This window comes from Glandiceps talaboti, chromosome 6 (assembly GCF_964340395.1).
Source record: "Glandiceps talaboti chromosome 6, keGlaTala1.1, whole genome shotgun sequence".
NCBI classification, from domain to species: Eukaryota; Metazoa; Hemichordata; class Enteropneusta; family Spengelidae; genus Glandiceps; species Glandiceps talaboti.
In genome coordinates this window covers 2,845,001-2,859,116 of record NC_135554.1, presented here as the reverse complement: position 1 = coordinate 2,859,116, position 14,116 = coordinate 2,845,001, and the positions used below count along the sequence as shown (strand labels likewise).

General features: G+C 35.6%; 1 protein-coding gene across 1 annotated transcript in view; it reads right to left on the bottom strand.

The window, feature by feature from the left end:
• Nucleotides 1-952: 952 nt before the first annotated feature.
• The window catches only part of LOC144436588 (NADH dehydrogenase [ubiquinone] 1 alpha subcomplex subunit 11-like), a 13,716-nt gene continuing 552 nt past the window's right edge, over nt 953-14,116 (bottom strand). Inside the window, exons 2-4 of the mRNA XM_078125412.1 lie at nt 10,923-11,018; nt 8,300-8,419; nt 953-1,680 (exon numbers count right to left, since the gene is read on the bottom strand). Coding sequence (XP_077981538.1) covers nt 1,568-1,680; nt 8,300-8,419; nt 10,923-11,018 — 329 coding nt within the window. The 3' untranslated portion in view covers nt 953-1,567. The remainder of the gene's footprint in view (nt 1,681-8,299; nt 8,420-10,922; nt 11,019-14,116) is intronic.

Here is a 14,116-nt window from a genome sequence, read left to right as displayed (position 1 = left end):
GATAGAAACACCACATACAGCAATCTGATAGAAACACCACATACAGCAATCTGATAGAAACACCACATATAGCAATCTGATAGAATCCACATACAGCAATCTGATAGATACACCACATACAGCAATCTGATAGAAACATGACATACAGCAAACTGACAGAAACATAATATACATTAATCTGACAGAAACATAATATACATTAATCTGATAGAATCCACATACAGCAATCTGATAGATACACCACATACATTAATCTGATAGAATCCACATACAGCAATCTGATAGATACACCACATACATTAATCTGATAGAATCCACATACAGCAATCTGATAGATACACCACATATAGCAATCTGATAGAATCCACATACAGCAATCTGATAGATACACCACATACATTAATCTGATAGAAACATGACATACAGCAAACTGACAGAAACATAATATACATTAATCTGACAGAAACATAATATACATTAATCTGATAGAATCCACATACAGCAAACTGACAGAAACATAATATACATTAATCTGACAGAAACATAATATACATTAATCTGATAGAAACATGACATACAGCAATCTGATAGATACACCACATACATTAATCTGATAGAAACATGACATACAGCAAACTGACAGAAACATAATATACATTAATCTGACAGAAACATAATATACATTAATCTGATAGAAACATGACATACAGCAATCTGATAGATACACCACATACATTAATCTGATAGAAACATGACATACAGCAAACTGACAGAAACATAATATACATTAATCTGACAGAAACATAATATACATTAATCTGATAGAAACATGACATACAGCAATCTGATAGAAACATGACATACAGCAATCTGATAGAAACATGACATACAGCAAACTGACAGAAACATAATAGAAACATAAGATACAACAATCTGATTTAAAGTGCGAAATTTTTAATCAAACTGCATCCATTGAAATCTTACATAACATATCTAGGAATGCACACCTATATGAGTTAAACTCAATTCAATAAAACATACACACACACACACACAGGAAGTTGTGCTGTATTCAGGTATGTACACATGTCGTTCCAAGAAAGCACCTTGCACAAAGTGTTCTCTATTCTAGGGAGGACACAGTATCCTCAAACACTCCAAATTTAATTAAATGTTTAGAAGATATCATTGCTTTCTGTCATCTTAATCTTCTAAGGTTTATTACAAATACAAGAATGAATCTTTGATCTCAAATCTCTGCATTCACGTATGATATTGAGCGAGTGCACTATTACATTTCACAAACATTGAATTGTTACCAGGATACCTATTACACTGTACTAATGCACCAAGATACTGCTACTTTCAAGTACAATACTTTATGTGTACACATACACTGGCATTAGACAATGTACATCCATGAGGTGAAAACCAATGTGCACTCCTTGGTCAAAACTCCAATCTCTAATGAAAAGCCTAAAACGTTTGCCATACCATCTCTTGAAGCAATAATATAATCTTTACAAACAAACAAACTTCACTTGAATCTAGGTTAATTATATTTGGTTCATTTTTCGAGTGTGAACTGATTTGGCCAGTTTGCCATCAAGCCCTGTTTGTAAATGGCAGCAATACTACCGAGAGAAACACACATACCAACACCCATACCATAGCTGTGACCTGTCAACAAAACATACATGTAGTCAAGTATTAATGATATGTAATGTTAAAATACTAATTACTGTCAGACAAATGTATAATGGACCAGTCAGTTGGTGATCTAAATGCTATAACAACAGACTGTATAAGGCTACTGTGATGACAGTTCAGATATTGCACATTAGTCGTAAACAATTCTAACATATCTTGTGCATTTGCTGTGTTGTGATTCGTCAATACGTTGTCATGTGTTATTACTCATTTTAATGCTGTTGCACATGAAATGACATTTCTGGTAAATAATGTTCAAACTATTGCCCTACTCATGGAGGCAATAGTTCGAAAACAATTGCCTTGTAATGTCATTGCGCATGCGCTCAATGGTATTTCATGACATGGCTTCCTCTGTTGTGAGTTGCAGACCTTCTCCTCCAGAAAATTCAAGGTTTTGCAATCATCTGAAGAAGAACTTGCCACCCTTGTTTCAGAGGACCCGAAACATACAAAACTATTATCAAGAGCTTAGTTGATATTTTACAGAAATATTGTGCTGCGGTTGGGACTATCCTTGCCTTAGTCCAGCAAAATCCAAAGGAGTTGTATGTAGGTAGCTGAGTAATATCTATGCAGGAGTATTACGTACTGATACTTTAAACTGCACAAAACAGCCAAAAAATGTTCCAGCAAATATATGTTAATATATGTTAATATATGTTCAAAATGTACATAAGTGAGAAACAGATTAGCAACTGGCCCTCTCCCATTGTCTGAATGGTAGTCTTGAGTAAAAACCACTCTATTGTCATGGAAACAACTCTCAAATGTGTAAATATGCCTGGGTTCAACATATTGTCCCATAAATAACAAACCACTATAACCATACAATAAACAGATAAGTTGTTTATTATCATTTTACCAGGATATTGTATTGGCATATGGAATATAATCCCTACAAATGGCGAACATATTGTTTCTACTCCCTTGTTTCCACATTGTTGTAAACAAATAAAGACTATTCCCTTATCAACCAATCGTTATGATTTCAATTGACCAAAAATACATGCATTGGATGCGACTGAAGAATGCCGTGAGAAATTTTAACATACCAACAGTTGTATACATGATATGGGCTTTATTTTGACTATGTCTCGCCTGCTTTACATACTCCCTTGCTAAACATACATCATGTACATGTACAATAATCACAGCAATAGACAATAGATGTAAATTCATCACCATGCGTAACCCGCTAATGGTAGTGTGATTCAAACTACGGTACAACAGCTTTCCATAAATCAAAGGCAAAACTGGCATGCCGTGCCATTTTGCTATAAACTATAAAAGTTCAACAAATTCATGAAGTTTGCATTCAGTGTCTAGTTAATTTTCTATGAGTGACTGAGTAACAGTGATAACACCAAGTATGTCTCAACCCAAGAGCGATTAGCTTGGTTGGTTTACTCCCATGTGCATTCTTCAATGTCATGAAAAGAGTTGAATAGACTAATGTACCTCTTGATAAAGTGGCGATGTTATCTCCGATTATCAGTTTCATGTTCACGCTGAAAGCATGGATTTTCCAATATAGCGGCCATAACGTCACAAACTATCCCGAGTTTTTGAAGTCCTCCATAGGGAAGTATAGTAAGTCTCGTGTATCACGAAATTTCGGACTAACACGATGTCTGACGATAGCTGTACACAAACACTTTGTGTGAAAGTCTAATTTATCTGTGGACATTAGCTTTCCTAAGAATAATAATCAATAACACTGCTTTAAGGTAGCAGTAAAGGCTATTTTTCTCCCATTTCTTTGTTGTGTAAAAAAAATCATAAAAAATGTCAGAATAAAGATATTGCAACCAAACTCGCAGCAAACATCCTTCTTGATATGATTGTTTTAGGAGTATTATTATTTTGCGTTTCTTTATGATTAATGAAATATGACACCAGTAAATATGAAAAATAAATATTTTTGAATATTTTCATTTCGATCTTGGAAACTACATGATCTTTCAATCATTTCTTTGCATTTATATATTCCATATAAAATTTTCTAACTTCTCTCGGTGGTTTTTGTCTATATCTATCATCGGTTTTTTTAATGAATTTTTAAAACTGTAAATTTCGGTAAAAAATGAGTGCTACTTTGGCAACACCTTGTTGTCGAAGTATACCTGCTACGTCGAAAAACCACCGAGAGAAATTTTTTATAATCACGTTTTATCGACCAAAAAAGGTTTCATTCCATTGTCATGAGTAACAACGTAGATCAAAAGCTTTGAAAAGGGGATACAAAGGGTGAAAAATGATGTTTTTCGTGTATTTTTAGCATTTTTTACAGTACCTCTTTTGCTCTAATTCGCTGGTGTGTTTGGCATTCTGACATGTTAAGACCCCTAGTAAACATAAAGATTATAAATATGGCGTGTCCTTGATTGTATGGTGTAGAAAAGCACTCAAGCAAGACACGTGTCAAACGTCTACCAGAATGTGATACTATCTAACTAGGCTAAGGGGTCGTAAACAATAGACACTACACTGCGCATGCGTAGAGTCCTTTCACTAGCGAGTTCTTTAGTAACGTATACCACATGCTACGCTTACACTAAATGCTCAAAGAAATCGTTATTTTGCCGAGATTCGCCATTCAATATCAAAATGGTTTGCTCAGTAAGTAAGTAACATAGAGAAGGTACATGTAAGAACAAGCATGAAGGCTCTGTCTGAGTTTTAGCATCTGAGAAAAATAAGGAAAAGTCATCGAGGACTGATACCTCCGTCAGAGAGCTACATGCAACACCATGTACCAACAACAAGCTCTGGAACTTGAAGTGAAAGAGAAACTCTAACACCCAGTATGTGTGACATCAAACTCAGTTCAATACACATAGTAAAAGCATGATTTTGATTAGACAGTTTTGTACAAATAAACATGTCTTCTGTCAAATTAGTTAGTTTTTGGTAGTCGTGTCTTTGCTGACATGACGTACGTGCCACTGTCCACATATACCATATACGTATCTCAGCCTCTCCGTAAATTGCTGTTGACATTCATTTCACTCAGAATAACACGATAAAAACGTCTTGAATTGTTCACGATAGTTTAAATAATATTGATATCGACAGACGTCATTGACAAACAAATTTGTCGCTAGACAAAAACTAGACTTGATTGGTATATCGCTACCACGTAGTAGTAGAGTACGCTCGACTTTGGAGCAAGTCGCTGTACCCGAAGGCCGGCCCGATCGGGGAGGAGTACACGTGGAAGCACATGTCGTGTGATTGTATGTATGTTGACGAGTCTATGCCAATTGTTTTTGGTAAATACAGATGGATTTTATAAATAGGACAAGTTTAATATTCATCATCAAAGAGCTTTAGCCGTTCATACATTCAAGGGGTGTGGATAGAAAATCATTGAAAGATCTTGAACACAAGAAATCGCGTACTTGTACAGTGCAAGGTCACCGGAAGTACCGTACTTTGAGTGACTCCCGTACATGTAGTTTTGACTTGCAATTGTGAATTTAGTTTGCTGTCAATTTACCTAATACTGTCAAAAACTGAGTAATGTGTCCCACATGATGAAATATTTTGCCATCCGTTAAAAACAATTTTCGCGTTTTCAAATTTGTGTTATGATCAAAGCAACCTAAATATAAATCATTGAAATTTGAATGCGTAAACACGTAACCTTTGGACTCCAAGATTTGGGCTAGTAATTGTGCAACGTGACACGTTAGTATTACGCAGCGAGTAAGTTTTTCTTTTTATATCCGATGAGTTTCATTTGCAAATTGTTTTAGAGTGGTGTTCCGAAATGCTGTCAGATTATTATTACAGTTTACACCATCGTTTGAAGGACTTTACTATAGGCGTGGATGTATTCCCCATTTCCCTCGTAGAGGGCGTATCAAACCCCCTAGCTACATAGAAAACTCTCCAATGTTGGAATATTTAATGCGTGTGTAGTGCCTCTAACTATGAATGGATTTTTTTTTGCGTGTGAAAAATAGTTTCTAGTGACTGCTTCAAGGTTTTTATGAAGTTTTTATATGCAAATTCAACTGACGCCCTAGCCTTTACCGCTACCTTAAAAAACTGTTATGAGTTTCTTATTGGTGCTAATATTTTGAAGTAATAAATTGGCCTTCAACATTCCTTTGGCCACATGTACATGTACTACTTGTTTGATATTATGATGTACTTTGATTTTATCATTAAGTTACTCAGGAATATAATTATTTTGTTACATAAATTTATGCTAATTTATGCTCATGAGCCAATATCCTATCAACAAATCCTAGGGAGAACACTGCTCTATACTAGCTGTATTCTCAAACCTCTATACTAGCTGTATTCTCAAACCCCTATACTAGCTGTATTCTCAAACCTCTATACTAGCTGTATTCTCAAACCTCTATACTAGCTGTATTCTCAAACCTCTATACTAGCTGTATTCTCAAACCTCTATACTAGCTGTATTCTCAAACCTCTATACTACATCTGGCTGTATTCTCAAACCTCTATACTAGCTGTATTCTCAAACCCCTATACTAGCTGTATTCTCAAACCCCTATACTAGCTGTATTCTCAAACCTCTATACTACATGTAGCTGTATTCTCAAACCTCTATACTAGCTGTATTCTCAAACCTCTATACTAGCTGTATTCTCAAACCTCTATACTACATGTAGCTGTATTCTCAAACCTCTATACTAGCTGTATTCTCAAACCTCTATACTACATGTAACTGTATTCTCAAACCTCTATACTAGCTGTATTCTCAAACCTCTATACTACAAAATGTAGCTGTATTCTCAAACCTCTATACTAGCTGTATTCTCAAACCTCTATACTACATGTAGCTGTATTCTCAAACCTCTATACTACATGTAGCTGTATTCTCAAACCTCTATACTAGCTGTATTCTAAAACCTCTGTACTAGCTGTATTCTCAAACATCTATACAACATGTAGCTGTATTCTCAAATCTCTATACTAGCTGTATTCTCAAACCTCTATACTAGCTGTATTCTCAAACCTCTATACTACATGTAGCTGTATTCTCAAATCTCTATACTAGCTGTATTCTCAAACCTCTATACTAGCTGTATTCTCAAACCTCTATACTACATGTAGCTGTATTCTCAAATCTCTATACTAGCTGTATTCTCAAACCTCTATACTAGCTGTATTCTCAAACCTCTATACTACATGTAGCTGTATTCTCAAATCTCTATACTAGCTGTATTCTCAAACCTCTATACTAGCTGTATTCTCAAACCTCTATACTACATGTAGCTGTATTCTCAAACCTCTATACTAGCTGTATTCTCAAACCTCTATACTAGCTGTATTCTCAAACCTCTATACTACATGTAGCTGTATTCTCAAACCTCTATACTACATGTAGCTGTATTCTCAAACCTCTATACTAGCTACCAAGCAGATTGGGTTGAAATTTAATGGGGATGCATCTTGGTATGTGTATAGATGAAGTATTCACAACGTGCTGATACCATATGCAAATTAGGTTTTAAAATATCAATTTTTGATCAACAAGTCATTGAGAATGACATAGTCCCCGCTATAATTGGGTTTTAAGGAATTATCACTACTCTGATAACGCCATAACATTTGTGAACCTAAAACAAACAGACTTAGATATGTTGTGTGTGCTTGTTGGACATGGAATATGCCTCCAACAATAAAGGATTGGTTGGGTATGGGGGATCATATCACGATGAAAATGGAGTCTGAGTTATGGCTTTGGACATGGAAAATTCGCAAACAAAATAGCTGCCAGGCAGGCATATTGGATCGTATCACAAAGAAAATGGATATGCACATGTATGTCATAGAACACTGTCTTAATACCAACTTTGAATGAGATCTGTTCAAGCATGTCTGAGTTATGGCTTTGGACATGAAAATTCACAAACAAAATGGCTACCAGGCAGCCATATTGGATCGTATCACAATGAAAATGGATATGCACATGTATGTCATAGAACACTGTCCTAATACCAACTTTGAATGAGATCTGTTCAAGCATGTCTGAGTTATGGCTTTGGACATGAAAATTCACAAACAAAATGGCTGCTAGGCGGCCATATTGGATCGTATCATGACAACAGTGAATATGCACATGTCTGTCATAGAACACTGTCCTAATACCAACTTTGAATGAGATCTGTTAAAGCATGTCTGAGTTATGGCTTTAGACAGGGAAAATTCGCAAACAAAATGGTTGCTAGGCGGCCATATTGGATCGTATCATAAAACAAATTGACGTGCATATGTATGCCATAGTATGTTGCCCCTGTACCAAGTTTGAAAAAAATCGGTCCAGGCATCTCCAAGAAACAGCTGCGGACGGACAGACGGACGGACGGACAGACGGAACCCAATCCATAAGTCCTCGTTCCAGACTTTGTCCGCGGGGACTAAAAACCTATATCTGGAAACTGCATGGTGAATGGGTTGAACCTTGGTGGGATGTTTCTAGGTGTTATTCTGCAATTATTTATTGAAAACCACACCCTTAGCAACAGTGAAATGATGATGCATATTACAAAGATAACAACATGGATTCATAGACAAGTGAATGAATACTTGCTGTTGTACTTACTTCTCACACCAAATACTGCTCCACTTGCACATCCACCAATGAAGTAGTTCATTCTCCTTTCTTTTCCTCTAGCTGCAGTAACAGCACATGTAGTAGCCCCAAACACTGCTCCTACAGCAGCTTACAATAACAAAACACAAACACAATATCTAACTAATTGTACACTATGGATATCTTTTGTCTCATTATTATCATTATTTCCACAAAAGCTTTGCTTTCAAATTGATATCCCATCACATTGTCAAAATTGTTTACTATTACCAGTACACTGCTTCTTCCCCACTCATTTTAACTAATTAATTTATTCATGCTTCATCAAAAATGGCACAAGATGAATTTTGCTATTAATTTTACTTGGGTAGTTAACAGAAAATACTTAATACAAAATACTTCCATCAACTATGATTAAACCTTAAGATGCAATAGACTTGTCATACAAAAGGCTCTCTAGGCCAAGGACTTTTTGGACTACAGAGGAGGATCTTACATACTCCAGTTATATTTAATTTACTTGAAAGGTAAACTACGTGTGTTCACGTAAAATTTTCCACTAAAACTTAAAAGACTACTATGATAATATTTGGCCAGCCCCTGCGCCTTCTTTATTGTCATGTTATGAAAGGCAAGGGCTTGATGAAAGCTATTCAAAACAAGGAAACCAAAGTTGTAAAACCAAACTAGTGGTGTGGAGAGTTGTGTCTGATCAGGGGGCAAGGATACCAGTCATGTGATACAGTTTGACCGCAGAACAGAGTGTGACCCTGCTACACTACTGTTGAGTATCTTCCGTTTTTCAATAAATTTTGAGTGTATTTGTGAATATTTTCTCAGGATATGTTCCAAATTTGATGTGAAGCTATCAACCATCATGTCAAACTGTCTGAACAATAACAAAAAAGTCAAATTGTGAAATTATGTTGTGTGAAGGCAGCAGGCCGGTCCGACAACTTCCCTGAAGTATATGACAAACGGTAGTTTCTGATGGCTTATTTTACAGAAAATCATATTGTATTAAACAATAAAAATCAACATTAATTTATACATTTTCAGTCATTAAAATTAAGCCAACCCTATACTGGTACTATGGTAGTCTGTGTCAGGTACGTATCAGGCCTCGAAATTAATTCTTTGCCCACCTGCCCAATGGGCAGGTAACTTTGAAAATTAAATGCCCAATTTGTTTGTACAGTTGCCTATTATAGTATGTCAGTGTGGCACGGTGGTTATTCACATTCACATTCAATAAGTATGGTCCTACCATCCAAACCTATGATACCCAAATTGAGTGCAATCATGTTAAAAAAATAGTCATATATAGATTTGTTAATTTCATCTTTGAACAAATGAATATCAGCTTGCTTTTTATTGCTATTGTTCATTTTTTTAAAACAAATGTTCAACCATGTTCCCAAACATTATATGCCTCTGGAGGTGCAATAAATGATTATTATTATAATAAAAATTATTACATTCACTTTGTAACTTTGCCATGAACTATTGTATGATTCCATGAGTACTTACATTCATACTAAAAAAATTGGCATTGACATCCTTTGCAATCTTTTCAAGTTATCCAATTTGAATTTTAGTATGTAACTTTTGGAAACACCTGGGTGATTGTCATCAGTGTGTGGCACTGGAAACACCTGGGTGATTGTCATCAGTGTGTGGCCTTGGAAACACCTGGGTGATTGTCATCAGTGTGTAGCACTAGAAACACTTGGGTGATTGTCATCAGTGTAATAGAGGAATTATCATTTTTTTACGTCATTGATTGAAAATCATTACTTTCTATGAAAGATTATTCTTCACTGTGAACTTGTCAAAATAATCAAAACAACTTGTAAACATTCCTAGAACTCACAGTACTCCTTTGGGATTTACTGTAGAAAGTAATGCTGTAAACATCATAACATGCCATGTATGCATATGTACAAATTAAGACCTTCTTGGTTGACCTTGGAGTACAATGTACATTACACGGTGACATCTTCTGTAACTTGTGTCCACACCAACAAACTTACATTCAAACATTTCAACATTTAAATTATTTAAATGATCAGCTATCACTTCCTTTTGAGTCATTTTATATGATTTTTGTAACATTCATGCAAGAAATCTGTCTTTATGACACAATTGAAGCTTGTAAGTAATATCATACTGCATTAGACAGGAGTTGTGTGACCATTTCATGTATTGTACATGTGCAATGAACAAAAAACGTCTTCCAAGGTCATGGGTCATGAAAGACGCAATACCATTATGGAGGTGATGTTACACTGGGTTCATTTTTTTCAATGGAATGTTATGCTGGGTCCATCGTTTCAAAAATCAAGTGTGAAAGTGGACTAAATAACGAATTATCGCCTTTAGTGATTTAGAGTGAAGTAAATTTCCAAGTGTGCTATCAGTAGACTAAAACAAGTCTAACACTGTAAAAATTGATCTCCTAAAAATGTATAAAAATTATTGGTAAAAATGTCTAGGTATCATGGTATATACCAGTTTTAAACAGAACAGAAATCAACTGATCTGTAAGATCTCATCTTTCTATAATAACATTACTATTAGAGACTATGTCTGGAAAAGATGTTATTCCCAACAAGTACAATGTAACACCTACCCATTGTTAGTGTAATACTAGCTCCTTGTATTAAACCTTGAGCTGGAGTCAGTTTGCCATATTGAAGCAGATAAGCATATATACTTGCTGTTAGACCTGAAAGAAAAGGGTGACAAACATTATCAAGTATAAGTGTTCATAGATAAATATATTACACACGTGTAGTTCTAGATTGGACAATACCAGTAATCTGTATTTTTAAGGTACAATGTATTATGAGTTAAAGTGTATACAGATTTAGAATACTAAATATGTAGTTTACCTTGTGAAGTACTTGTTATGCAGTATGCCCCCTCCCTCCCTCCCTCCCTCCCTCCCTCCCTCCCTCCCTCCCTCCCTCCCTCCCTCTCTCTCTCTCTCTCTCTCTCTCTCTCTCTCTCTCTCTCTCTCTCTCTCTCTCTCTCTCTCTCTCTCTCTCTCTCTCTCTCTCTCTCTCTCTCTCGCTCTCTCTCTCTCTCTCTCTCTCTCTCTGCAATATGTTCAAAAGCTAGTAACAAAGAATCATACAGAATACTCAGTTGTTTACAATGTTGACCCTATATGAAATAATAATAAGTATATGTTATTTGTCAAATACCATTACATATCGAGGTCATTTTTACCGCTGTAACGGCTCACCTCCGACTCTCCATTATTACTGGAAAAATTACCTCTCACAGCAAGATATGGAACGGTATTTGGCAAATATCATACTTATATGTCACCTGCGACTACGAATTCATTTTTGAATGTCTAAAAATGCTGTTTCATTTTAAAATAAAAATCACTTCCGCGTTATACTGTTGAGCGTAGTATCACCGATAACTGCAATGCAGTTGTTTACATGTCAGCCTTAACTTAGAGTGCGTGTTTAGTAGTATGACGTAATGTTTACTATTTGCATATCACTCAGTGATATATTCAAACTTATAACCTTCAGCTGAAAAATGAATACGTCTTTGTTTTTTGCGTACTGTATTCCATTAAATGTACAAAAATGTTTGTGACATACTTTGTTGTTCTACATGTAGTTAAGCAAAAATTGCACTCTCTGTGGCGGTACATTGTGTAATTTTGATATCCTTCACAAATTTAGGAATTCATGTTTATGATCACGTGACGACCGTCACTGGACTTTTGCCGTCCTGTGTAGAATTTTTGACTATTTCCCTGTGACATGAAAATTACAGTTAAGACTTGTTACAATGTATACAACGGTGATATTTTGTTTGGTTGACAACAAATTTGGTATTGGAAATGCTGGTTATAGCTGGATTTCTAGTTGTCTGCTATGTTTGTTTACAAGGGGGAAGTGCAGTGATCATGTGATACAACAAGCAAAAATACCGCTGTTGGTGAAAAATACACCTTCATATCTGCAGGGCTCGCGACTACTCAGAATGCGAGATTGGTGACAGGTGACATAATGTAATGACTTTTATTTCATAAGAAAATGGGTGACCTTGTTAGGTCCAGCCTAATCTTTCCAGGAGCCCTAAAGTAAATGTATACAATACAACAAAACAAGGTAACACAAATAAATATTGAAAAACAATGAAAAGTATGATGATAAAGAAACAGAAGTGTAAAAGAGAAAATACGACACAATCACAGACAATGTAAAAGGTTAAAGAGATTCAAATAAGTATAAATGTAACAATTTTTTTGAAACAAGTTAAGTTCATAACACTGATAAGGTGAGAAAGTAAATTGTTCCAAAGTTTGGAGCTTTCAAAACTAAATGACCAACGACAATTTGGCATGAGGGATCAGTTGAGTGCATGATGCCATCAAGCCAAGTAATCGAAGAAACTCTATTGCTGGAAAATGGTTCCTTGCCAGAAAAAGTTGTATCAATGTTTTGAGACTTTGAAACCTTTCCTCATCCTGTGTTGACATTGCTATGCCTTTTACAGGATTTAGTGAAGCCCCTATGTACATTGTAAGTCAGGGTCTGGGAAGGTTGTAGGATGGATATTTCCATACTGCTATATACATAACCATACTGCTATTTGTATGACTACTTGATGGTCTCTCACCAATTGGTTTTGAGAAGACTGTCTCATCAACTGTCGTCTCAACTACTTCCAACGTAATCTGACACAGCACAAAGTATTTGGGACTTTGAACTTTTTATTTGCACATGTCAGTCTGTTTGTCAGCATGCCTACCACAGTCATTGACAGTCACAGAGGAGGAACAGATAGTCCAATGTTCCTGATCCTTACCCAAATATACACAAGACTTGTCATTCCCAACAAAAAAAATCTTATTTACTGCACAAATCTTTTAAAATTCCCACGATGTCACAACTCATGCACTATCACGGCGATTCGTTATACAGAGACTACTTCCGCATTCTACTCCATTATCATCGCGCCACTCGTAACCTTTCATGAATATTTATTAAAATATGTCATCTTCGGCTTCATTCAGCAAGATTTTTCCACATTCAGACAAATCCTTTGTTAGCAGGAAGTACAAATGTACCCGGATGGTAATGTAGTTCTATGGTAATTCTTCAGACTCTGACCTATCGATGTTTGGTCCTCGTTTTCCAATCGGATCATTCGTTACAAATTTACATGATTTCACCTGGGACTTGAAAATACATGTAACAACATTTGGACTCAAAAATGGAACATTTTCAGTTTTTCCATATAATTAATTGGGAAATTCACCTATTTTCTATCAAACATCGATAGAGTATGTTGTTTTGAATGTGTCTAGGTCACAGTTCAGGGTGTACGCCAAATACATTGTACATTTACAGGTAACGCTCGCCGGAATTTTCACCGATTTTTTTCCAAAAGCTTGACCAAATTTGACATTTTTGTAAAAACAAAATTGCTTCCACCAAGCTATTATTTTTTCATGCATTGATTCACTAGGTATTTTTTAGCTCTGTGTATTTGAAGTTTATGAAAATTGAATGGCAAATTTCCATATGAGCGGCATGTGAAGTCAACAATGTGTGTTACAGATCTAAGGGCCAGCAATTGGCAGCAATCTGCCAGCGGTTCATCCCCAAGTACCTAAGTTGCAGGATTAAAATGTTTAATTGTTAGTGCAACATTTGAAATATGAGAACCGACTTTCCTAAAGTTTTATAACATGACTTAAAACATCTTGTTTGCAAACCCAGTAAGAAAATAAACAGTAAAACGAACACTGTTGAGTCACAAAATGGAATATAATTTTTTTTTTTTTTTAAG